The sequence below is a fragment of the Mustela lutreola genome, chromosome 7 (genome assembly GCF_030435805.1).
Source record: "Mustela lutreola isolate mMusLut2 chromosome 7, mMusLut2.pri, whole genome shotgun sequence".
In the NCBI taxonomy this organism is placed as follows: Eukaryota; Metazoa; Chordata; class Mammalia; order Carnivora; family Mustelidae; genus Mustela; species Mustela lutreola.
The window spans coordinates 42,168,044-42,193,553 of record NC_081296.1 but is presented as its reverse complement, the minus strand read 5'-3'; the positions used below and the strand labels follow the sequence as shown (position 1 = coordinate 42,193,553).

Sequence of the window (25,510 nt, the reverse complement as noted above, 5' to 3'; positions counted from 1 at the left end):
GGCCAGTTGTGCTCATGAAAACAGAGACACTGAATTGAGTCAACAAAATATTTAAATTCAAATACAGTGGTAAAAGAAAAATGTGACAAAGCTCGGTGTTTTTTAGGAGCTCAGACGGCCTGGTTGCTTATCTGACTCCTTGGATTGCTGGTGTACATGAGTGTTCTTTATTTAAACATCAAATAAATTACCAGATTACGTGAAATACTACAAGAATTTTCTTACAAGAGCCCAAGTCTGGGTAGACAGAAAGAGTTTTATTGCTACTTACATATGGCTATGTAAGAATTTAAAATACCTGAACTGGTGATGCTCCATCTCTTTGTTCTAAAAAAAAAACCAGTCCCTGAGCTTTGGGGGGACTCATTTCTATTTCTCTGGGATTTTGCTAAAGTTAAAAGATAGAATTAAAAATCACTGGTGCTGTGAAGTGTGTGAACCTGGCGATTTACAGACCTGTACCCCTGGGGATAAAAATATATGTTTATAAAAATTAAAAATTAAAAATAATATACAGAAAATAAAGTATAGATTCTAAATTATGAATATTAAAATTAAACTTTTTCAACCTCAAAAAAAAAATCACTGAACTTAATTTTAGGACACACACGGGGTGTGTCTGACAAACGGATCTCCTTGTGTGGCTAGTGAGGCCACATCCACAGTCTAAGTCAGTTTAGCCCTGTTTTTGCTGTGTGATTACGTTGTGAGTTGGAGATTGGGGAGCCCAGAGAAAACGGCAGACCATTTAATTAGGTTTTACTCTAATACACTCATTTCTATCAAAGGAACGCAGTATATTACTCAGGTGAACATATTTTAATTATCTTCTACTGAAATAGATTACAGGGTGAGTTAGTAGACAGTTAAAGGTTAAAATGAATAATGGTATTCCAACCACTCCTGAATGCCTATTTTTCTTTCCTTGTTATTTTGAAGCTAAGTGTTTAAGTCAGCATGTTCTAGATTAATTGCAGACACAATTTATACTCTCAATCTTTACTGGAAATACAAAACATGTAGTTTTAACTTAATTGTTGGTGTAGGGGGAGAGGGGTGCTACCAGAGAGGAGGAAACTGTGAAATTCGTTTACTGTAAGTGTGAAAGAGGCTCCTTGCCTCCCAGTTGAGGTCATGTGAACTAACACTGATGAGCGAGTTCCCCGAAATGTCTGAGAAATACTATGTTAAGAAAGTAAAAAGCAAAGTGTTCACAAGCTTCATTTCTAGTTCTCATTTGATGGCCATTCCCAGCTCACCTTGTAAGCAGGATTTATTTCCTATCCCCATCCCTCCCAATTTTTAATTTTAATATATTTCCTTTCTTATTTTGATTTCAGATCTTTTGGAAGGGTCATCGAAGATGTCCCAAACACCTTAGTCAAGTCAATCTGCTGGAAAGTCCTAAGTGTACCCCGAATGTATCAATATCTTCAAGAAGATGATAAAGAAGGGGCAGGGGCCGGTAGGAGGAGGAAGGAAAGAGCAGAGGGAGAAGAGCAAGCAGAGGGAGGTGGGGATGAAAAACGTTCCTCTACCTTGGTCTCTCCCTGGTTTTCAGCACTTACTCTCAATGATCTCTAGTTCCTCATTAAATGCCATGGGGGGGGGATCTAATGGAATGTTTTTAGACTTCAGATTATAGAGCTTGACAGTTGGTTTTTATTAACTGGCCTGTGAAAATCTATTTGATGGCTAAAATCTGGCTCCCTCTCAGTTTTACCATATGTTTTGTGAGCTGTGCTTGCTAATGTAAAACAGATCATTATGTATTAGATCACTGTCTGTGTTATTTAGTTGACACTTGAATCTCAAAGGCTTATCTAATGAAAGCCATCCTTATGGACTGAAGCTCTACTATGCTATTTTCCAAACATCAATAAGGACAATTAAACTGATGAGGAATATATTTCAATAGAATGTTCCTGAAACCATACAGAAAGTTTTAGCAAGTACAATCCCTGGTTCTAATCAGGACAAAAATCTTTCTGAACTATGTAGTTAACCTACACCGCATGCATATATATACACAGTTTTCATCCGCCTTGGATTTTCATTCAATGATTATTTATTAAGCACCTATAACTGCCAGGCTTATGTAAAAGATTAAATACGGTCCATATAGTCCTTTACCCCAGAGTTCATAATGTCATATAATTGAGAATGTCATTAGTAAGACCATGCATTCTACTTAAAAACCATGAAAAGGTTTACTCTGTAAAACATATATTGAAACACACTGAACAGTTAAATAAAATACAGGCAAATTTTTACCAAAATCACCAGTTAAAGTCCCACCATAAGATCAATAAAACATATGCAAATGGTAAAGCTAGTCATCCACCTTCTATGACATTTCGCTTTGTAGCATTATGGTACAAAAAAGCACCAACTGTTTCAAAATAGATTGCATTTTGTTCTACAAAAAATGATAAATAAAGTTTAACAAAAAGATGTAAATACTAGAGGAAATTTATTTGCTTCCATTGGAATATGACTCCAAGGAAAAAAAATGAAAAATGGCTTAACATGAATCCAATATGTATTTCTATTTTTCTTTTGAATAGAAGACTTAACAAAATAAGCAGGTTTTTCATTCATTTTTAACAGAGGTTCATTTTCCTTTACATTACTGAATACTCTACAGACTTTTTTTGACATAAGAGTGTAAGCCTTCTTGGCTGAGTTATTAATATCTTCCTTGTCATTTTCCTCCAGATGAGTTTCATGCTAATGGACTTAACTCAGCCTTTCTCCTTTCATTTCCTTGAGACTTATTTTTTAGTTCTTTTCTCCTTTTAATTGTGATTTTTCTTCTATTCTTCTATCTCTTATAAATTTAAAAAAAATATATGATAGTCTCAAACTGTAGCATGCATCAGAATCACCTAGAGGTCTTATTTAAAAAACAGACTGCTACACCCCATATTTTGAGAACCATTGGCCCAGTGAATCCAGAAAACTTAAATATCAATAAATATACTTTGCTCTTGCCTTTATTTTAGGGTGGTGGGGACAAATGTAGCACATAATATATTTTGTTATCATTATTTGGAGGGACTGAGGGGCAAGTATAATATATGATCTCTCAAATAAACTTATCCCATCTAAACTGATAAATTAGTCCAGAAATCCTATTTCAGTTTTTGGGTGATTCTTGTGAACAATCACTGAAAATTTAGATGAATAGAGCTGTCTTTTTGTAGTAATGAGCATCAAGAATTAGGGATCATTTGTTGTAATTTTGTTTTCATTTATTGTCCATTAATCTAGATATGAAATTCCATGTGAAGATAGGTTAATACAAATTAGCAAGATGTCACAAAAATGAAGGTGGGGCTGATAATCAGGGTATGACTGGAAAGAATAGTTTATAATTTACCAAGGAAATACAGCTTGAACATCACTGTAAACATACCATCTTCTCTTACCACACACACACACGCATGCACACTTCGTGGGTAAATGAAAAGTATTTAGGATTTTTTTTTTCACATCTATGAATATTTTTTTCCCATCTTATTTAAATTTTTTTTATAAACATATAATGTATTTTTAGTCCCAGGGGTACAGGTCTATGAATCGCCAGGCTTACACACTTCACAACACTCACCACAGCACACACACCCCCCACAACGTCCATAACCCCACCACCCTCGCCTGACCTCCCACCCCCAGCAAACCTCTGTTTGTTCTGCGAGATTAAGAATCTCTTATGGTTTGTCTCCCTCCTGATCCCATCTTGTTTCATTTATTATTTTCCTACTTCCACTTCCTCATATCAGGGAGATCATATGATAGTTGTGTTTCTCTGATTGACTTATTTTGCTAAGCATAATATTCTCTAGGTTCCATCCACATCATCGCAAATGGCAATATTTCATTTCTTTTGGTGGCTGAATAGTATTCCATTGTATAGATATACACTACATCTTCTTTATCCGTTCATCTGTTGCTGGACATCTTGTTCTTTCCATAGTTTGGCTATTGTGGACATTGTTGGTATAAACATTCGGGTGCATGTGCCTCTGTGGATCACTATGTTTCTGTCTTTGGGATAAATACCCAGTGGTGCAATTGCTGGGTCATTGGGTACCTCTATTTTCAATTTTTTGAGGAATCTCCATGCTGTTTTCCAGAGTGGTTGCACCAGCTTGCATTCCCACACATCTGTGATTATTAAACACCTCCTAGAATTACTACAACCATAACACATGGTGAAAATAATTGTTGGGAAATGTTCTCCTTTGAATGAGTATGTGTAGATTACATCAGGCCTGAGTGATTGTACTGAGTTGTGGCTGGAAATGATCATTTAGGAATAAAACAAGCTATGTTTTTGCCTGTTTTTAAACATAGGTGTCTATTCATGTGTGCATTCATTGGTTCAGAGCATTTCTATTAAGTGTCAGAGAAAGGAGAGAGTAGGGAGATTTGAACAAAGAAGAGTAGGAGCTCAGAGTATAGCAAGTCATGTGTTTGTGAAGCACAACACAAGAACAAACGTTATAGTAGGAAGTATTATAGGAGAATTCTCTCTGAGAATCTCAGGGAAGACTATGTAAGAAGTAACTTCTGAATTAACTTTGAAGAATACGTGAGTCTTTGAGATGCCAAGTAGGAAAAAGCTTGGGCAGGGTGAGGGAAACTTAAAAGAAGTTTTCAGAAAATGTCAAATATCTGGATGCAGCTAGAACATATAGTCTATGTATGGGGGAGGCATTAAACACTAGGGTTGCTGGGGGGAGGGGGCTTGGGAGAAGGGGGTGGGATTATGGACATTGGGGAGGGTATGTGCTTTGGTGAGTGCTGTGAAGTGTGTAAACCTGGTGATTCACAGACCTGTACCCTTGGGGATAAAAATATATGTTTATAAAAAATAAAAAATTAAAAAAAAAAAAAAACCACTAGGGCTACAGTCAGGTACAGAGAGTCAGGTACTGGTCTAGGCTCTGCTAAGGAGTTTCAACTTTATCCAGTGGTCAGGCAGGCAGCTACAAAGGAAGAACCTGACCCATGAACGTGGAAGCAGGAAACATGTGTCTAAACAAGGACAATGGTAAGAAGCGTAGAAAAGAAAATCATGGAGGAGAATTTAGATATAGAGCTTATAATATATATTTGCTAATTAGATGCTGAAGAAAGAAAGAAGTCAACCATGACTTCTCAATTTCTAGCTTAGGCACCTGGAATGATTATTAAGCTATTTTATAACAACAGGAAAGTGGAAGTATCCTCAAGTCATGTTTAAATGTCTCTGTGGTATCTTGGTAGGTGTTGCCAAAGTCCTGAAATCTTAACAAATGGCTTTTAGAATAAGAAAATGACTTATCAGTTATATGAAAACAGAATTTTTATTTTCAGGTACAAAACATTACCCATTAAAAACTGATACCGTTACAAATACGTGCTGTGCTATTGCTTTGAATAACTGAAAAGTTGTCCATTTCTGGACAACAGTAATAACGATAATTCTCAATAGGACTCAATGGGATGAAGGAAAGCCACCTGCCATCTCTCTGTGTTAAGAAACGCCCACATTCCTGTTACTCGTGGGAGTTCCTGCACCTCTGAGTAATGCTGGAAAATGGGAGGAAAAAAAATAGGTTGATTATTATTGCCTTAAGAAAAGGAGGCCAGAGAGATCCTCTTTACAAAGTGCTTTCAATCTCTGTTCCATCCAGAGTCTCTGAAATGTACATAGGTATAGGTTTAATCTCCTCATTCAAGTAACATCAAGAAAGACTAAAAGTGGGAAATAGGAGAAGAAAGAAATCAGTTGTTTCTAGGGAGATTTTATTCACTGTAGAAACTAGTAAGAAACCATTCTTGTCTACTAAAAACTGAGGACCGACATAAATTGACAACCAGTGATTTGTGAGGGTACACTTGAAAATCAGCAGAAAATGGATGAGAAGTAGACCAGAAAGATGACAAGTATGAAATAATAGTTTGAGGTAGACCAAGTAGGAGGTAGACCAAAAAGATATTAAATATAAGAATACTTTAAGTGAGGCTAACGACATTTATGGGGCAACAAGTTAGTTCTGATATACTAAAGGTAGCCAAAAGACCAGTAAAGATGTCAAGGTCAATGTTCTTAAATGTCAGGGTGGCCTGACATGTGTATTTGGGCAAAGAGCATTTTTTAGAAGATCATACTTTTTTGAGAGAAGGCATTCACAATAAATATGTAGAGAGTAAAGAACTCTCAGAAGGTGTTCAGTAGGCAAATATTTGAATTTGTAAGTTAAGAGAGTGCAGGAGCAGTGTGAAGAAAAATTAATGGTACTCGCTGTGCTTACTAGGATGATGATGTGCTCAAAAACTACAAAAGCAGTCTGAGAATCTTCTTCTATTGAAGTCCAACGTGGTAACTCAATAGCAGTCAACAAAGCTCAGCAATAAGAAGGCAGGCGGTCCAGAACTATCACTTACATTAACAGCACTGAAGCCTTGTCATACTCAGCGTGTGGTACACCAACCAGCTGGCTGGCATCATCTCAGATTTTGTTAGAAATCAAGAGAATCCCACCTCCTTCAAAGGTCAACCCACTCAAAACCTGTGCTTCACAAGATTCCTAGGAGACAAGTGGAAAACTAAAGTTTGAGGAGCACTGATATGGGCGACTTTACTAATGCCAGGTGAAAGACAATTGGGTGTCCCAAATTGTAATTTTATCTTTATCTTAGCCTAAGATATTATTTTAACCAATTTATTTTCAGTGACTTTGTTTTTCTATTCAAAGATTCATCTGAAAATGGGACAAAGGCCTGAAACACCTCTCTCCCATCCCACCACTTCCTAAATGTCGATACAATTTCAGGATATGATCTGAAGACCAGCCACAAGTCCCCATTTAAGAATCAGTGTTTAAAAGCATCCCAAATACTCTTTTTACAGAACTATTAATTAGAAACCACCTGAATCCTTGTGGACCCCATCTACCATCTGGCTGTTATCTTGGGGCCTGGCAGGGTTTGTTCTTAATAAAGACTTTGAAGACACAGACATATGTTACACAATCAATGCCCTGAACAGGACTGTTCTGATTTAACAATTGGCAGGGAACCAAATTATGTGGATATCAAGATGACAACACAATGTCTGCAGTCAACCGGAATTACCAATTAAACATTTCAGTCACTTACAGGCATCTAGATATTTTGGTGGTGGTATAAATCATTTCCAACTTGTTGCTTACTAAATTATAGTCCTCAAGTTTGTCATAATGGCTAGCAATTATTGAATATTTATTATGTGCTAGGAAACCACTCTCCCTCATTCTTGTCTCTCCTGGTTTTCTTATTTCTCCTTATAATAATTTATAGGCTAGGTATTTCTGTCCCTTGTTTACAATGTGGGAAGTAATGCTTGCTGAGTTTAATAAACTATACAGAATAAGAGCTAAGAAGTTTATGGAAAGTAGCAGAGCCTGAATTCAGACCTATGTCCAAATTATTGTTAAACCTACATTTGCACCTGCCAGGGTAAAGACTACAAGAGTTTTTAGAATAAATTATTTAGAAAAAATTCCACAAAACCAAGTTTGTTTCACAATTTTCTCCCTTCCTATGCTTTCTTTTTCACAGAAAGTACATCTTTTTTTTTTTAATCAACAAAATAATTTATCCTGGCTTTATTCAGTAAGTTATCACCATAGTGATCAGATGAATTACTGTCTTTTACACTAGCAAGGTGGGCAATGTCAGATGTTAAAAAACAAAATAAGTTGGCTCATACACACTGAGTAAAGTTGGGAAAAAGTTCTTTGATTTTAAATTAGATTATTTATTTTACAGCAGTTGATGAGTTCATGAAGTAAAGCAAATAGCTGCCAACAGCTACAAGTCTGGAAGTTCTAGCTGGTTCCTTTCTCTCTATTGACCGGACTCTAGCACAGCTTGCTCACAAGTTGGGGTCTGCTGCTTTAGTCACAAGACGAACTATGGAGCCCAAACTACGTAACAACACAGAGTCTTTCCAGGTCAACAATCCAAAACACTACTCCATAATCAATTAATTTTAACAACATTTTAGAAGGCAAGTAGGAAGAGTCAGAAAAATCACTATCAGTATGCACAAGAGCCTGCCAGATGAATGTTTTTAATTGTATGCCCTCTACTCTGTGAGGTACTCTAAGTCCTCATTTTCTCTAGTAATTATTATGCATGTCACATTTTAAAAAAAGGTGTAGTACACTTCTTGAAGCAACCTATTAGACTGAAATAGTGAAAAGGAAGAAGAGAGAGAAAGTGATCAGATTCACATGCATTTGTGAACACTCTTCCAGGGGATTAAACCTTGAATGGCCCTTGAAGGAGACTGCTTTGAGACTTTGACAGAACTTTCCCCGTTTATATAAAAGTAATCATGGGATGCCTGGGTGGCTCAGTGGTGTAAGCCTCTGCCTTCAGCTTAGGTCATGATCTCAGGGTCCTAGGATTGAGCCCTGCATTGGGCTCTCTGCTCAGCAGGGAGTCTGCTTCTTTCTCTCTGCCTGCCTCTCTGCCTACTTGTGATCTCTGTCTGTCAAACAAATAAGTAAAATCTTAAAAAAAAAAAAAAAGAGTGAGTGCTATTATTTAAAAATCATCATCATCATCATAGTCCCATCCCATTAGCATAGTGCTTTCCAGTTTGCAAAGTGCATTTAACAATATCATGCAATCCTCACACCAACCTGGAGACTCCCTATGGCTTTTTTTTTTTAATGTAAATTCATTTAGCTAAGGTATAGTATGGTTTTTGATATAATATCCAATGGTTCCTCAGTTCAGTTATGGCTTTTAAGAAAGAAAAAAAAAATCAAGGTTTGATTGCCCAAGGTTCCATAGCCCATGAGTGATAAAGCTTTCTGAAGTTGGGTTTCCTGGACTCAGATCCCCTGCTGCCTCCTGGCTTGCAATACCACAAATGTTTAGTTTGACCATGCAGGTAACCTGTTCTTGTCTCTAAGATTGTTTTTATAGGATTATCCCATTTGCAATTCATTTCAAGTAAACAAACACATGGAGCGTTTTTATTACAGTTCAATAAATACAAAGATGAAAAAAACAATCTTTGCTCCAAAAAGTCTTCTCTTCTGGTGGAAAAGAAGATGCATAAATCATAAACTGTAATCCAAATTGCTCCCTTAATATAGTTACCATGACTTCTTGAAAATGTGTGTGAATGTGCAAACAGAATAAGTACCGAATTGTACACTTTAAGTTGATTGAACTGTATGGTATGTGAATTACCTCTCACTAAAACTATTTTAAAAAGTCAGATAAAAATTCTTTTTAAAAAGGAGATTTTTACCTCAAAAAAGCTAAGATAACTACAAAATTATTTACTCTTGATCTTAGACCTGATTTTTGATGCTGCAGTCTCAGCATTTTGGGTACTGCTTATAGATTAATAACTCTGTTATTAATAACAGTTATTAATCTATAAGCAGTACCCATCTAAGCAAAGTTACATACACTTTGCTTGTAGCATTTCTATCTTCATTGCAGTTTCCAACGAATATTAAATTTTTGAGATTAAATTCCTTAACAGAAATAGCATGCTTAATCCTCTAAAATAACTACTTATTTTAAAAGTAAATGTAATGTAAAACACCAACAGTTACACAAATGTTATTACATAAGAAAAGAGAGGCCTGGCCTAAAGAAAATGTGTACTGGCAAACAGTGCCACCATGGGATTGTTTTAATTAATCACATTCTTCCAAAATGTGGGCAGAAGCCCCCTTGCCCATGGCCCAACCCTCTGATCCAGTGTAAACCTTTCACGTTACAGGTGAGAATGATAATGCACAAAGGTGTTGACCTCTTGGAATGTCCCAAGAAGATCACCAGTGGAAGTCTCTTCCTCTGCTCACTCCTCCACTAAATTGGGATTATCCAGTGAAGTCTTTGTTTATTCAGCAAGTAGTTACTGCGTAGCTTCTATTTTGTAGGCATCACTCCAGACAAGACCCTTACATTACTACAGCTGGTTAAGAAGCAATCAAATGCATACACATAAATACACAAATCAAAGATACTGATTAGTTGCTAGATAGCTGATTAAAATAAGGTTATCCCTGGCAGTGACTTTGGATCCCGAAAGGATGACATTAAAATGAGGCCCACATCACTGCTTACGAAGACTGGTGGGAAGAGAAGTCAAGGAAATAGTAGCAGGTTGGAAAAACTTGAACTTAGAATGTGCTAAGGAAAAGAAAGGAATCCACGAAACCCCTATGTGTTTGACTTGAGTAACTGGATGAGTGGTCCTGCCAGTATTGCAGGATGTGCAGGAGGAAGAAGCAGGTTTTGACAGGGGAGATCAGGAATTCTTTGTTGATGTTAGAAAGCTGAGATGCCTGAAAGACATTTGAGGAGGATGGGGAAATATGAGGGATGGGACTAAGGGAGCACATGCTAACTGGAGAAACTTACCAGCCGAATGTATTGGTGCTTCCCATTTGACCTAAGGAGATCCTAGATTTGCAGCAGAGTGGCATGGAAGGATGTGGTTGGCGGGAGGCAGAGGCAGAGGCAGAGAGAACGCGCCCGGCTGATACAATGGAGAACAAATATCTAACTGCAAAATAAGGAATTTCTGCCTCCAAAGAGTCTGGTTGAACATTAAAGATAGAAAACCTCTGTATTTGTGGGTGGGAGACCCAGACTTTACCAGAAAATCAGATATTAAAATCTACTGTGTGTGCCTCTTTCAAGGAATGAAAATGTCTGTATGTTTCCACCGTGTCCCCCAGCATCATGTTTACGTTTTAGCAATGCCAAAAAAAAAAAAAAAAAAAACTAATGAAAACAAAAACAAAAACAGTGATACAATGAGAATGAACTCTGAACCACTCTTACCCTATTAATCTATTTTTCATGTTACAGTCAAAATGCTTTTTTGAAGTTGCAAATCTAAACACATGATCCTCTGAAATCCCTTCACCATCTTGTGTTAAACTCGTCTCCATGGTCCACCAGCTCCTATATGCCAGTCCCTGTCAATGTCTCCAGCCTTTCTTCTTGCTACCTCTTGCTCATAGGACCTGCTGAGTGTGCTTTCCTCAAATGTGCCTTGTGCTCACTCTCATTGCCAATGCTGTGTCCTCTACCAGGACAAGACAGAGGATTCCTGCTCATCTCTTCCCAGAACTAACTCCTACTTATTCTTCAGGTCTTTGTCATATAACACTTGCACAGAGGAAGTTCTTCTAGAAAGGCTGCCTTGTTCCCTTGTCCCAAATCTGATTTAGATGCTTTACCTCCAGACATTCTATCATCATTAACCTTAATCACCTCATATTACTTGTGACTACCCTCCATAATTTTGTTGAGGGCAGGGACCATGGTGGTCGTGTCCACTGCTCTAACCCCCACACTGAGTATATTTGTGGGCACTTAGCTTCTAGGGGCTCAAAATATACCATTGAACAAATACAAAGAAAATTTTCTTCTAGACTATAAGTTACTAGAGGACAGGAAACCTGGACTGGTTTCTGGTTTTTTAACTAAGCATTGTGTGAGGATATTGATAGAATTTTTTGACTTAAGAGTTCGGTTTGTTTGTTTTTTTTAAGATATATATAGATAGATAGATATTATATAATACATACAATATATATTTCAGAAAGATATATATTATCTATACATCATATATATTATATATACATATGTGTGTATATAGGTATATATACACACACATATATACATACACACATACATATGTATATATATCTATATATACACACATATATATATAGACAAGGAAAGAGAGAGAGACAGGGAGAAGAACAGAGAGGCAGGGAGAGGGAGGGGGAAAAATCCCAAGCTGACCCATGCTGAGTGCAGAACTAAGATCAGGGGCTGGATCCTATGGCCAGAGCCGAAACCAAAAGTCAGAAGTTCAACCTACTAAGCCACCCGGGTGCCCTTAAAGTTCTATTTTAAAGAGCTCTATTTCCCTTGTAAGATTTGGACTTATTGAGAACAGTATATCAGGGAAAGAGCCCTGCCACTGTCTTTTTGAAGACTTTGGTCAGATTTTAACTTTCATAACCATGGACGCAATTTCCAAATCCATCTTGACAAATATTTGTACCTACTCACGCCTTCAATATGGTCTGCCCTGGTAAATGAACCTCTGTAAGGTAACCCTGTATCTGAGCATGAGCCTATGAGTGAGATACTTAGTATGATCCTGAGGCTTCGATGATTTGATTAAAAAATATATGTTTTTGAGGGCTTTGAAAGACTTGGAGACCTTTATTTTCCTACAATGTGGAAATAAGTTTTAGAACTAATCACAACATTTTAATGCTTCAATTCTTTACATTTAAAATCAAGAACACAAAATCACAATTTACCTAAAACATGTATTATAAGAAGTATAAATATTTGTAATTACCTTCTAGTGCGTATTTCATATCTTGAGCGAAAAGGGTCCACATAATTTCAGCACTTATTTTTCCCATGTTCAGTTCTTGAGGAAACCTAAAACCAAACACATATATGAGTACATCAGAAAGAGAAATCTGTCTAAAAAATGAAACACCTCACTTGACATATATGCCACAGTAACTGATGTCTGGTTCATAAATACTTTTATTTATGAGATTTTTCGTTAAAAACTTTCATAGGCAGGGGCAAAACTACATACCAGAGTGTAGAAATAAACACAGTTATTTGGTGCTGGAAAAATAGACTCCGTAACGTTAGTCCAAGGTTATGGTGCCTGGAGCTCCTGAGGGATGTCTTAGGCTACGTGTGTGTTTGTTCTAAAGAGCCCTTTTCATTGTATCTCAATTTTGAACCGAGAGCAAAAGACTCTGAGTATGTAATAGCCAAAACAACACCTTACATTCATCTGTTAGTCATGTTCCTTAAAGCACGCTTGAGTCCTTCCATTCTTTATTTGCTTAAAATAAATTATTTCAGAAAGACTCCCTACTTCTCTAGTAAAATGGCCCACAGGGGACCCATTCCTCAAGACTCCAGAATTCCCAAGTGTGTCTGTGTTTTAGATCAAATAAACTTCAGGATTAACATTTCTAGTGTTGCAGAATATGCATTCCTTTGTACGTCCTTTCAATCTTATGATAAGGCTCCCAGTAATATAAGCCCAATGAATAGAATGACTCTTTTCATTATATTGAAAACATGACATGCCAATATATTAAGACTGAAAGTATTTTCTGTTCTAATAAATATTTAATATATACATAAATACAAAAAATAACATATACTAAGAAAGAAAAAATACGGTAAGGAATAAAAATAACTCTCACATTCATTTATATTTTTGAGTTTAAATAAAAAGGAGTATTATCAATGCTGAATGGCAAAGAAAGTGTTACCTAAGTTAACATGACCTCAATATGACCTCAAATAAAAAAAATAAAAAAACTGACACTACATAAAACTATTCTAGCCCAACTTTGCACCAAAAGAAGCTGTGTTTCATTTCATCACATATCCCTTACCAACTGCCATCTATCAATTTGTCTAATAATGTCAATTGATATTTTAACAATTATGTGCAGAATCTATACATTTATCAACTATTCAAACTTAGGACACTTGCTATGATCAAAAAAATTTACAGAACTTGAATATACGCAAATTAGTTTCAACATTAAATTTTATCCTATGGATATAAAATAAACTTAGGCATGTAATTTATTTCAAAAGTTTTCATTTATGGATAGCCACTAACATCACATAATTTTTAGTGTATTATTTTTTATGTAATAATTATGTAGCAACAAAATTGTAAGTGATAACATAATGAGAGTACTTTAAGCTCATAAAAGGAGGAAATTATTTTAACTTTTTGAATCAAGAATGAAGAACATATTAATTCACTTTATAATGCTCTGATATTAAAAAAATGTACAAAAAGAAAACCATAAAACACCATCTCTCATAAGAACAGTTGCAAAATTCTTCAGTAAAACATGGCATATTTGATCCTGCCATAAATAAAAAGGATAATACATCATGATCAAGAGAGGTTTATACCCAAAATGCAATGTTGTTCAACATTAAAAAATGAATCAATATAATTTATTGTATTAATTGACTAAGTAGAAAAACTTATCTGACAAAGCTTAATATTTATTCAACGAACAAATAAAATTCTGAAAACTAGGAATTAGAGGGAATACAACATTATAAAAAGAATGTACAAAAACCTACAACAAACATTATACTTAATGGTTTCATACTAATACTGAAATCAAAGCAGTGATATTTACATCTCTACTCATATTAAACAGTATACTGGCATTCCTAAAGTTTAAAAAAAAAAAAAAACAAGGAAAAGAAATAAGAAAAGGGATATATAGAGTCCCTGGGTGGCTCAGTTGATTGAGCATCCACCTTCAGCTCAGGTCATGATCTCAGGGTCCTAGGATTGAGCCCCATGTCTGGTTCCCTGCTTAGCAGGGAGTCTGTTTCTCCCATTCCCTCTGCCCCTCCCTGCTGCTTGTGCATGCCTGCTCTCTCTCTCAAATAAATAAAAGCTTAAAAAAAAAAAGAAAGAAAAGGGGCATATCGATAGCAAAGGAAGAAATAAAATTCTATTTTCAGACATGATTATCTATGCAGAGAATTAAAAACAAAACAAACAAACAAAAAAACAACCACTAGAGAAAAAGTCACTAATGGTCCAGCAGCCTCATGGAATATAAAGTCAATATCCAAATCATTGTATTTTTATACATTAGCATTCAACCATTGGAGATTGAAATTTAAATAACAGTATCAATCATAATGTCACCAAAAGTTATGAAATACTTAGGTATAAATCTATGAAAATATGTACAAAATTTAAATGAAGAAGACTACAGAGTGTTGAGGAGAGACACCAAATAAAACCTAAATGGAGAAATATATTGTACTTGTGGATAGATATATCTAATATTGTTAGGATGTCAAATTTTCCCAAATTAATTTATAGATTCAATCAATCTCAATGAGAATTCCAGCAGGATATTTTTTTTTGGAAACTGACAAAGTGATTCTAAAATTTACATGCTAAGGCAAAAGACCAGAAAGAACAAAAAGTAATGTTAAAAAAAGCTGAAGCAGTTACACCTGTCTTCATAGTTTACTATGAAATACAGTAATTAAGACACTGCATTTTCAAATACAAGGTTAATTATTTTCCAATAAATGTTCTAGTGATTCAGTGGGGAAATGAGTCTTCAGTAAGTGGTCCTAGAGTAACTGGATATCCATATGCAAAAAAAGAAAGACCTTTACCCATACTTTATAACATATAAAAAATTAACTCAAAATGGATCACATACCTAAATATAAAACCTTAAACTATAAAACTTCTAAAACAAAACATAGAAAATCTTTCTGACTTTGCACTAGGCAATGGTTACTTAGATGTGATGCAAAAAGTTCAAATCATAAAATAAAATATTGATGAATTATACTATGAAAATTAAAGTTGTTCTTCAAAAAGTACTACTGAGAAAATGAAAACACAGCAACAGTATAGGAGAAAACAGTTTGTAAAACATGTAATTGATAAAGGAATTTTATCCAAAATACATAGATTACTCTCCAATCTCAATAATAAAAAAGTTACCCAATCAAAAAAATGGGCAAAGGATTTGAATGACACTTCAGCAAGGAAGATAATTAATGAAAATTAAGCTCATGAAAATATGTTCAACAGTTCCATTAGGTACTTTCAAAATAAAACTATAAGGTGGTACCATTATATGTCTGCTAGAACAGCTTAAAAACAAAATGAAACAAAGTAAAACAAAATCTGCCAATACCATGGCTAGCAAGGTTGCAGAGGAGCTAGAACGCTGATCTATTTTAGCTGACAAAAAAAAAAAGAATGTTAGATTCAGATTGGGAAGCAATTTGGTAATTTCTTATAAAGCTAAATATACATTTAACCAGCAGTCCCTCTCCAGGTAGGAGAGAAATGAAACTATATTTATAGCAAACACTGTACATGTTGCTTAATTCTTAATCACCAAAAACTGCAAACATTAGTGTCCTTCAACTGATGAATGGATAAATCAGCAGTGATAGATTCACAGGATGGAATTTACTAAATAATAAAAAGGAATAAAATACCAATACATGTAATAATGCAGATGAGTACCAAATGAATTATGCTGAATGAGAGAAGCTGGGTTCAAAAGCTTATATACGGGGCACCTGGATGGCTCAGTGGGTTAAGCCACTGCCTTCGGCTGAGGTCATGATCTCAGGGTCGTGGGATCGAGTCCCGCATCAGGCTCTCTGCTCGGCAGGGAGCCTGCTTCCCTCTCTCTCTCTCTCTGCCTGCCTCTCCATCTACTTGTGATTTCTCTCTGTCAAATAAATAAATAAAATCTTAAAAAAAAAAAAAAAAAAGCTTATATACCATGATTCCAATACAGTATCAGAAAGATAGAAAGAGAAAATGTATCAGTGGTTGCCAGTGGCTTGGTGAAGAAGGGTTGACTATAAAAGAATGTGGAGAAACTTTTGGGATGATAAATATATTTGATATCTTAATGTTGGTAATTACAAGACTATGTGTTTGTTTTTTATTTCATCAGTTTCTGCTCTTCATTATCTCCTCATTTTCTTTGAGTTTAATATGATGTTTCTTTTCTGAATTCTTAAGAAAGTTTTTTAGGTAATTAATTTGGGAACTTTCTTCTATTGTTATGTGTATGTAAGGCATAAATTTCTTATAGGAACTACATTTAGCTGTATCTTAAAAAATATTTTGTTGGATATACATATTAATCCAGTCAGACTATTTTAAAATTTTAATTTTGGTATTTTTCTACTTTGAGAAGTCTCCAATTTTACTGTCCTAATTTTTTTTTAACTGAAGTATAATTGACACATAATGTTACATTAATTTCAGGTGTACCACATAGTGATTCAGTATCTCTATTATACTGTGCTTTGCTCACTACACCATCTTTCACAAGACAAGGCTATTACATAACATTGATTATATTCCCTATGCTGTATCTTTCATTCCCATGATTACTTATTCCATAACTTGAAGCCTGTATCTCCCAATCTCCCTCACCCATTTTGTCCATGCCCAAACCCCTTCCTTCTGGGAACCATCAGTTTGTTGTTCTCTTTATTTATAGGTTTCTGCTTTTTGTTTGCTTATTCATTCACTTTGTTTTTTAGATCCCATACATAAGTGAAATCGTATGTTATTTGTCTAATCTTAGATTGATTTCTTAACTTCGGCTCTTTTTGTTGCTGTTTTCTCCTTAGCTTATAGTCAAAGAACATATTTTGAAGGATTTTGATCTTTTGAAATTTGTTGAGATTTCCTTTACACGCCACCATGTAGTTAACTTTGATAAATAATCTTTATTTTACATTTTTTCTTTTCTTGAACATAGTTTTGGTTATTTTTTCTGTACTATCTTCACATTAATTTTCTCTTCATTTGTGTCTAACGTGCTGGTAAATCCAGTATTATTTTCATTTGTTGTAGTTCTCAGTTCTAGAATTTACTTTCAAGTGCATAACTAAATATTTCCTTGTTGTTAATTTCTTAAATATATATTAATTACAATGATAACATCTGAGTGTCTAAATTCTGTTGTACTAATCTCTTATAATGTCTACTGTTTTTTATTGAATGAAAGACTTTTTGTGGAAAATGTATATTCAATTTAGGTATCTGTAGGACGTTAGTATTCTTCAGAAAGAATTTATTTTTATTCTGGCAAAGTGTTTTAGGGTTTGAGACAGATGACCTTTATCCATTTAGGGACCGAGTTTATTCAAAGTAGGTCTGTATTTTACTCATACTCCTAGCAGGTATCCCTTCGTAACCCAGGTTGTACGCTTGGGATGTTCACGTGGACCCACTACTTCACAGGGCCTGAATTTCACTTATGCTCCTATTGCTGTGTTCAGCTTTCTCAGTTTTTCAGCTGCTACTTTCTGTCGAGCTTCTCAGGCTCTCAGTCTTTGTCTCTAGCTAAATCAGTTAAGGCTTCTAGGGAAGAGAGCCATCACATACCCAACACAGTTTTCTGGTAAATGCATGTGTAAATCATAAGAAATTCAAGGAGATAAATAAATAAATTTATATTGACTGGGACGCTTGGGTGGCTCAGTCAGTTAAGCATCTAGTGTTTACCTTTGACTGTGGTCATGATCCCAGGACCTGGGGATCATGTTCTGCATTGGGCTCTTGCTTGTCAGTGAGCCAGCTTCTCTCTCTGTCTGTAGCTGCCCCTGCCTGTGCTCTCTTTCTCTCTGGCAAATAAATTAAATCTTTAAAAGAAAATAACAATTGATGGAAGAGGTAAACTGTGCACCCCAATTAATAGTTGTAATTACCATAAGAAAAGACTCTAAAAGTGACTTCTAAAATACTTTTTTTCCTATAATATGGAAGCCTTAGTGAGATAATTTCAAAACAAGGAACCTAAAAATTAGCCGTTTATCTCAGGATTTTCTCAATTACATAATCAATCAATGTCAAGTGTGATTTTCATCATTGAGAAACTGTGGGTTAAAAGGTCTCATCACTAGTATTAAATCCTCAACATGGCAAACCTACACCAAACCAAGCCACCATTTAAAATAAAAACAACACATAGAAAAACACACACTATATATAAAAACCAAAGGAATAATATTAATATAAAAGGAACTGTCATAAATCTATAGGAAAAAAGATGAGTATTAGAAAAAAATGGTTAATGGAATGGTCATTTTTTAATTATTTATTTTTTAAAAAGATTTATTTACTTATTTATTTGTGTGTGAGAGAAAGAGAGAGGACACAAGCAGGAGGAGCAGTAGGCAGAAATAGAAGCAGGCTCCCCACTGAGCAGAGAGCCCAATGGGGGGCTCCATCCCAGGACCCTGGGATCATGATTTAAGCTGAAGGTGGACACTTAACTGACTGAGTCACTTAGGTGTGTAAACCTGGTGATTCACAGACCTGTACTCCTGGGGATAAAAATATATGTTTATAAAAAATAAAAAATTAAAAAAAAAAAACTCTCAGTCTACTACTTGCTAAGCTCTACTACTATGCAGGAGACATCTTTGGAGCTTGAGATGTTTTTGTGATCTGTCATAGAAGTTTTGCTGATAGTGTATTATGATATGCTTATTCCAAATTTGGTTGCACTTATCATTACCGATGGAGATAATGGACAACCCCTGCTAGAAAAAAAAGAACTCAAAGCACGTTTAGTTATATAATAGTTACAGAGGGTCTTCTGAAATCTATACTTTTACTTTGCTACTTCTCTATGGTATTTTTGGTGCATTTAAAAATATTTCTTGGGCTCTTTCTTACAAATAATCTAGTTAAATAAAAAACATCACTATTTAACCCTGAACTAGAGAGTAAATGGAGTCATCAACCTCTGCCACAATGCACAGCATCTTCTCCTTTCCACAATTTTGTGGATCCTTCCATTATCAAGACTATGAAACCTGTGTCCCTCCCCTCTTCCACCCACCGCTTCCCTTATCCAAGCCTTAACCTTCGTTTGCCTCAAGACTTGCACTCCGTTATCTATTTGCCTCCATTTCTCTCTCCTCCAGTACACTTCCATATTACCATGGAAATTACCTTTTAAAAACACAGGACATACTATTTCAACACATTTATTTTTAATTTTTAAAAATTTTTATTTATTTTTTTAATTTTTTTAGTTTTTTAGGCCACAGTATTTTACACTACAGCTTCAAAACCATCAACTGCTTATAACATATTCATTAGCATAGAAAAGTATCAAATCATTAATGTTACTTTCTTGGCCAATGAAGATCTCATCCTGACTTTAACTTGTATCTCTACTCTCTAAAACTTTGATGCTCTACCTACCGAGCTTACTTATAATGTCTCAACATATCTGATGTCCCATATCTTCTCATTATTTTCCCCATCTATTCTCTTTCCTCCTGATTTTCCATTTGACCCTAACTGCCTCTTCCTTCAAAGCACAGCTCGTATGACCTCTCTCCAAAGTCCTCTGTTGCACTCAAGGCAGAATTAGCCATGATTTCTTAGCTGTGAAGGATAAGGGCAAAGAAAAGGATACCAAGACTATAAACTGCATCACAGCTCACTTAATATCAGGAGTTTGTAATTGTATTGGTGCTTAACTTAGTCTATCATTTATAAAAGGAGGTTTAATGAAATAACCCATCTATTCCAACACTGTTAGAATGTCTCCTGTTTTTAATTTGTAGCAATTAATACAAAGCATAAATGTTTTAAATCTTGAATCCCATGAGACACAATAATTTAATAACCCCATTATCTGCAAATCTTTGTGAAATAAGAAAAACAATCTAACTACTGCCAAATTTGATAATACTGATTCATTAGTCACAACAGATAAGATTAGAATCCATTAAATGTGAAGTATTATTTTGATATGCAAAGTCTGTCTTTGAAGAAAGTATTCTTTGTTACAAATGAGTAAGCAATGGTTCTGTTACCACATGTCTCGCAGGCAACAAGAACTTCATTGGTCAGAATCCAGGAGACATTTAGTTATCTGTGCTCTTCTCACATTCTTAAAAAAAATCACCTTTTGTTAATATGTTCTCCATTTAAGAACATTTGACACACATTAGTGCAATTAACTGCCATCATCATGAGGAGAAGGAACAGCTAAGAAGAATGAACTTAATTGAGCAAGACTCTGCTAGTAAATTATACACTAGCCTTACAAGTTAAAGCTGTATTAAAGGGAAACTAAGACATACTAGAACATTGCAGTTGAGTATCAAAGTTAGCTTAAATATTCAGAGTGCTAATTCATCTAATGGAACATTTCCTTTGGTGATAATTTTTCTTTTTGTACTGAAATTCTCCTGCTCCTAAACCAAGTAGATCGCCAACACCATTTAAACCCAATTACCCTTTTATCTTTTTGTTTTCTCTTTATTTACAACCTAAGGCATTATTTTAATGAACTCAAATGTTTAAATAGATATTTAACTTAAACATGAAAGGTAAAATTGGAGATGGATCTAGGTTAACCATTATACTTAATATTTTATAAGGCCGTGTAAATGCCACCCAGCAGCAGAGAGGAGAAGATGGGCAGAAATGGCCTACAACCTTGCGCTATGTGCATGGGGGAAATAATAAATGGAATTTATTGAATTCAGATCATTGTTTCTCAAGCTCACCAAGTACCTCCAGGTCAGAGACCTGGAAGGAAGCAAGTCCTCATATCCACCATGTGGGGCAGGAAGCTTGAGGCAGCAGAAAAGAGATGGGAATTCACACCTATAGAGGGTCTAGGCAATGCCAGGCTCTGTGCTAACTACTTTCCATGCATTATCTTCTGGAATCCTGATAATGGTCCTATGTCTTAAGTGGTACCTTCCAAATTTTTAAATGTGGAAGTCACCCTGAAAGACATTGCAAAACTTTTCTAAGTTCTCCTGGCCCGTCTGTCTCACTTAGAAATATTAGATCACTAAACCACTCAAGTCACCTTTCCCTCTAAATACTTAAAACACAGTCATTTTTCTTTATTTTTACTTATTACTTATGCATTCATCTTATTCAAAAATATTAAGGTTATTTACAAAATTACTATAATAAAATGAGATTTGCCTTGAAAGTAGAGAAACTAAAGGAAAAATGAGGCTATAAAAATAAAATGAGATTAGACATAGAAATGTGTGCTGTTAGATTCCATAGAGTTATTAAATGTGGACCTCCGTCCTGACATTCCTGGCACCTAACCCACAGTGAAAAATTGATCATTTTTATCTATCTCAATTATTTAGGAAGCAAAGTTCTTTTAAGCAGTAAATTGAGGGGGAAAAAAAATTCATGGTTTCTCCTGAGGATGCCAGTAAGTATATACTGTTTATTAATATTTTTCTTCTGACAAATAACAAATTGCATGTATTTTTTGATTGGCTTATATAAAACTGCAATTGGTACCATTTGGCATATCTTGTGCACTTTAAATTTTTTTGTGAGTCATTACTGTTATAGGTTTATCGTGACCAGATCCAGACTAATCAGGAAAACATCAAAAATGTTTGGGTTGGACTGAAGGATTAACACTCATTGTTTTACTCATGGGATTTTTAATTTACAATTAATCCTTTTGTTTAATTTACGATTAATCCTGTTATCTTCAGAGAGATGCTGAGGTTCTGGTTCTGCCACTTGCTGGGTGTATGATCTAGATAGTTACTTAGCCTCTGCGGGCTTCAGTTTCATCATCTGCAATTTGGGGATGATAATAGTACTGATGTCATTAGAATTAAGTTTAGCATTAATTCAATCATTAAACTGTGTAAGTGCTTAGCACAACACCTGGCTCCAGTTAATTCACTATAGTTCCCTCCACGATAATGATCAATATTTAGAACATCTAGGTATCTAGTTGTGCCTAAATTATCTGGCAAGAAAGAACCCTTGAAAATTCAAGATGAAGCTTTTCCTTCCTTTATGATATGTACACAGAGAGGTAGAAAACTGCAATCTTCACAAATGATTGAGTTAGTTCAACTCTTAGTATGCATTTTTATAAGAGTGCTTTTAGAAAAGTATCCTTAATCTTTTCAGATAATGTACTGTTCTGGGAATTTTCAGAGAAACACCTTATCTGTTTTTAAGAATTCAAACGCTGTAATTAACATGAGTAAAAACTTTCAAAACAGCATCTTTTCTTTTGTACCTCTAGACAGATAGTTTTATCTCAGATTTTTTGGTTTTCTGATATCCATTCTCCCTACTGTAAACCCCAGCTCTGTACAACCGATCACATGTAGGAAGCAAATTGTTTGCTCATATTCCAACAATTCAAACTGAAAGATTCCTTTACACTTTAACATTAGCCTAACTGTGCTTCCAGTGGAAGACATGAGTTGTTCCATGAAATAGCACACTGGGTTAGTCATGCTACTTTGGTTATAAGAATCATAGACTCAAGTTTTAACTACAAATAATTAACAGGTAATTTCTGTAAGCATAATTTGCATAATGGAGAAATAAGACTAAACTGCTTTGCATATTATATGAAAACCCAAGGAAAGCTGAATTCCATTTAACAGATGGAGCAATGACCAGTAGAGTCAGGCTTCACAGAACCATGGACAAGAAGCTTTCACAGTTGACAGCAGTCAGGGGAGTGCAGCACACAGCCATATAGATGGAATCCTCACTCAAGAACTCCAGCAATACCATGACTCTGATACTCTCACCATTTCTGCTTTCCCTTCCAGGTAGCCTTTTTCTTCTTTGACTGACAACTGCCTCATTCCCCTTCCATGCTGTTTATTTCCCATCTTCTGCTTATAATTCATTTATTCTTTTATTCTTAATTCTTATATTCCTGTATTCTTAATTTTTTAAAAAGATTTTACTTATTTATTTGTCAGAGAGAGCAAGCACAAGCAGGGGGAATGGCAGGCAGAGGGGGAAGCGGGCTCCTCATTGAGCAAGGAGTCAGATGACGGACTTAACCCCAGGACCCTGGGATATGACCTGAGCCAAAGGCAGACACTTAACCAAGTGAGCCCCCCAGGCATCCCTGATGTATTCTTAATGTGAGATCACTTACTATACGTATCTCCAAACCTATAACCTTTCAGTGTCTATTCTCCTTGTCCACTGTCTCATTCTCTGGATTTCTCAGTCTAAACCAGAGAGCAAACCAAGTTTTTCCCCATTAGGTTACCTCAACAAGGGACTATGAGGGAAAGAATTGAATTCCAGAATGACTTGTGATGTGGCAGACACAGTGATTGAGCAATTGAAGACCAATATTTAATTTTGTACATATCTCTTTTCCAACTAAATCTTTGGGTCTCCGACTTTGCTTAGTGCCTGACATATATTGAGTATTCAATATGTATTTGTTCAATTTAAATGAGAATGTTAATGAAAAATGATAAAAGTAAATAGAGCAGGAAATAAAAAATGGAATAAAAGTCTTTCAGCTAAGAGAAAAAAATTAAGCATTTGCCCTATCTTTCCTGTCCTTATTCTATTTCAGGGTAATCAAGTAAGTAAGCCTAGTCAATAAAGGGAAGCTCTTCATTACAGAAAAAATTCTAACTAACAAATATTGAAGGAAAAATATTACAGAACCACAATTTTGCAGTCCCTATTGGAATAAATGGTTTTTGAACTGATTATAAATAATCAAAAGCATCAGAGGAGAAGTCAACAGAGAATTCTAGAGTGCAGGGATCAGGCTGCAAGCACAGACTCATCTTAGCATCACCACAGGGGAAACAGTCAGACTTAATGTGACCCTTGACATGAAGGAGTAGGAAGTACACAGGATTATCTGTTCAGTATCTTGAAAAAGATCGCTAAAGGAACCTGAAAGAGCTTCTAACGTTAATATTCAAATCTGGGGAGTATCATAAATGGAGGAACAAGTTAAATATAAAAAAGAGGTCCAAAAAATTAGTGATCCAGAAAGCACAACATTCTAAAGGGCAATGAATATGGCCTCCATAAGAAGTCCATGGCATGGAGAAAAGAAAAGGGAAGGGACCGGAGATAGAATAAGAGAGTTGGGCTACATAGTTGCCAAATGTAGGATGTGAGCCTTATTTGGATCCTGATTAAAACAAATGTAAGGGGCGCCTGGGTGGCCCAGTGGGTTAAAGCCTCTGCCTTTGGCTCAAGTCATGATCTCGTGGTCCTGGGGTGGAGCCCTGCATCTGACTCAGCAGGGAGCCTGCTTCCTCCCCTCTCTGCCTGCTTCTCTGCCTGCTTGTGATCTCTGTCAAGTAAATGAACAGAATCTTTAAAAACAAACAAACATAAAAAGGCATTTTTAAGGAAAAACAGCAGTATTTAACTGTGGAACAGAAAACACAATACCATGGCATTACCGGCGATGTTATTAATTGTGATAGGCAACAAAATAGTCATCAGTTTTTGACATGAATAATGAAGCATGTAGGGATGAAATGATACGATGTCTGAGTTTTGCTCAAGAAAACTCAGCAAAGAAAAAAAAGCTCAAAGTATATATGAGGAAAATATGACAAAATCTTGGTAATTGTTGAATGTGAGTGATGGATATAAGGATGCATTATACAGATGCTCTATTTTTTAGAATGATAAACAGTTTTGTAAGACATTTTAAATTTTAGTGTTTACAGGTTTTTTTTGGTTTTGTTTTGTTTTTGAGGGATGCCTGGGTGGCTCAGTCAGTTAAGCAGCTGCCTTTGGCTCAGGTCATGATGCTAGGGTCCCAGGACTGAGTCTGGCATCGGGCTCCTTGATCAGCAGCGAGCCTGCCTCTCCCTCTGCCTGCCATTTCCCCTGCTTATGCTCCCTCTCTCTGTTGGACCAATAAATAAATAAATAACATCTTAAAACAAAAAGAAGTCACTTCACTAAAAAGACAATTTAAAAAATTAATTTTTTACTGTACTTACACACGTTACACACACATAATTACTATATGTAACACACAATGTTACAGTAATTTTAGGCATACAACACAGTGATTCAACATCTCTATATGTTATACTATGTTTA

The 25,510-nt window shown here is 35.4% G+C and overlaps 1 protein-coding gene across 1 annotated transcript in view; it reads right to left on the bottom strand.

Annotated features, from left to right (window-relative positions):
• UNC13C (unc-13 homolog C) overlaps positions 1–25,510 on the bottom strand; it is a 574,360-nt gene that overhangs the window by 178,539 nt on the left and 370,311 nt on the right. Inside the window, exon 18 of the mRNA XM_059180554.1 lies at positions 12,401–12,486. Coding sequence (XP_059036537.1) covers positions 12,401–12,486 — 86 coding nt within the window. The remainder of the gene's footprint in view (positions 1–12,400; positions 12,487–25,510) is intronic.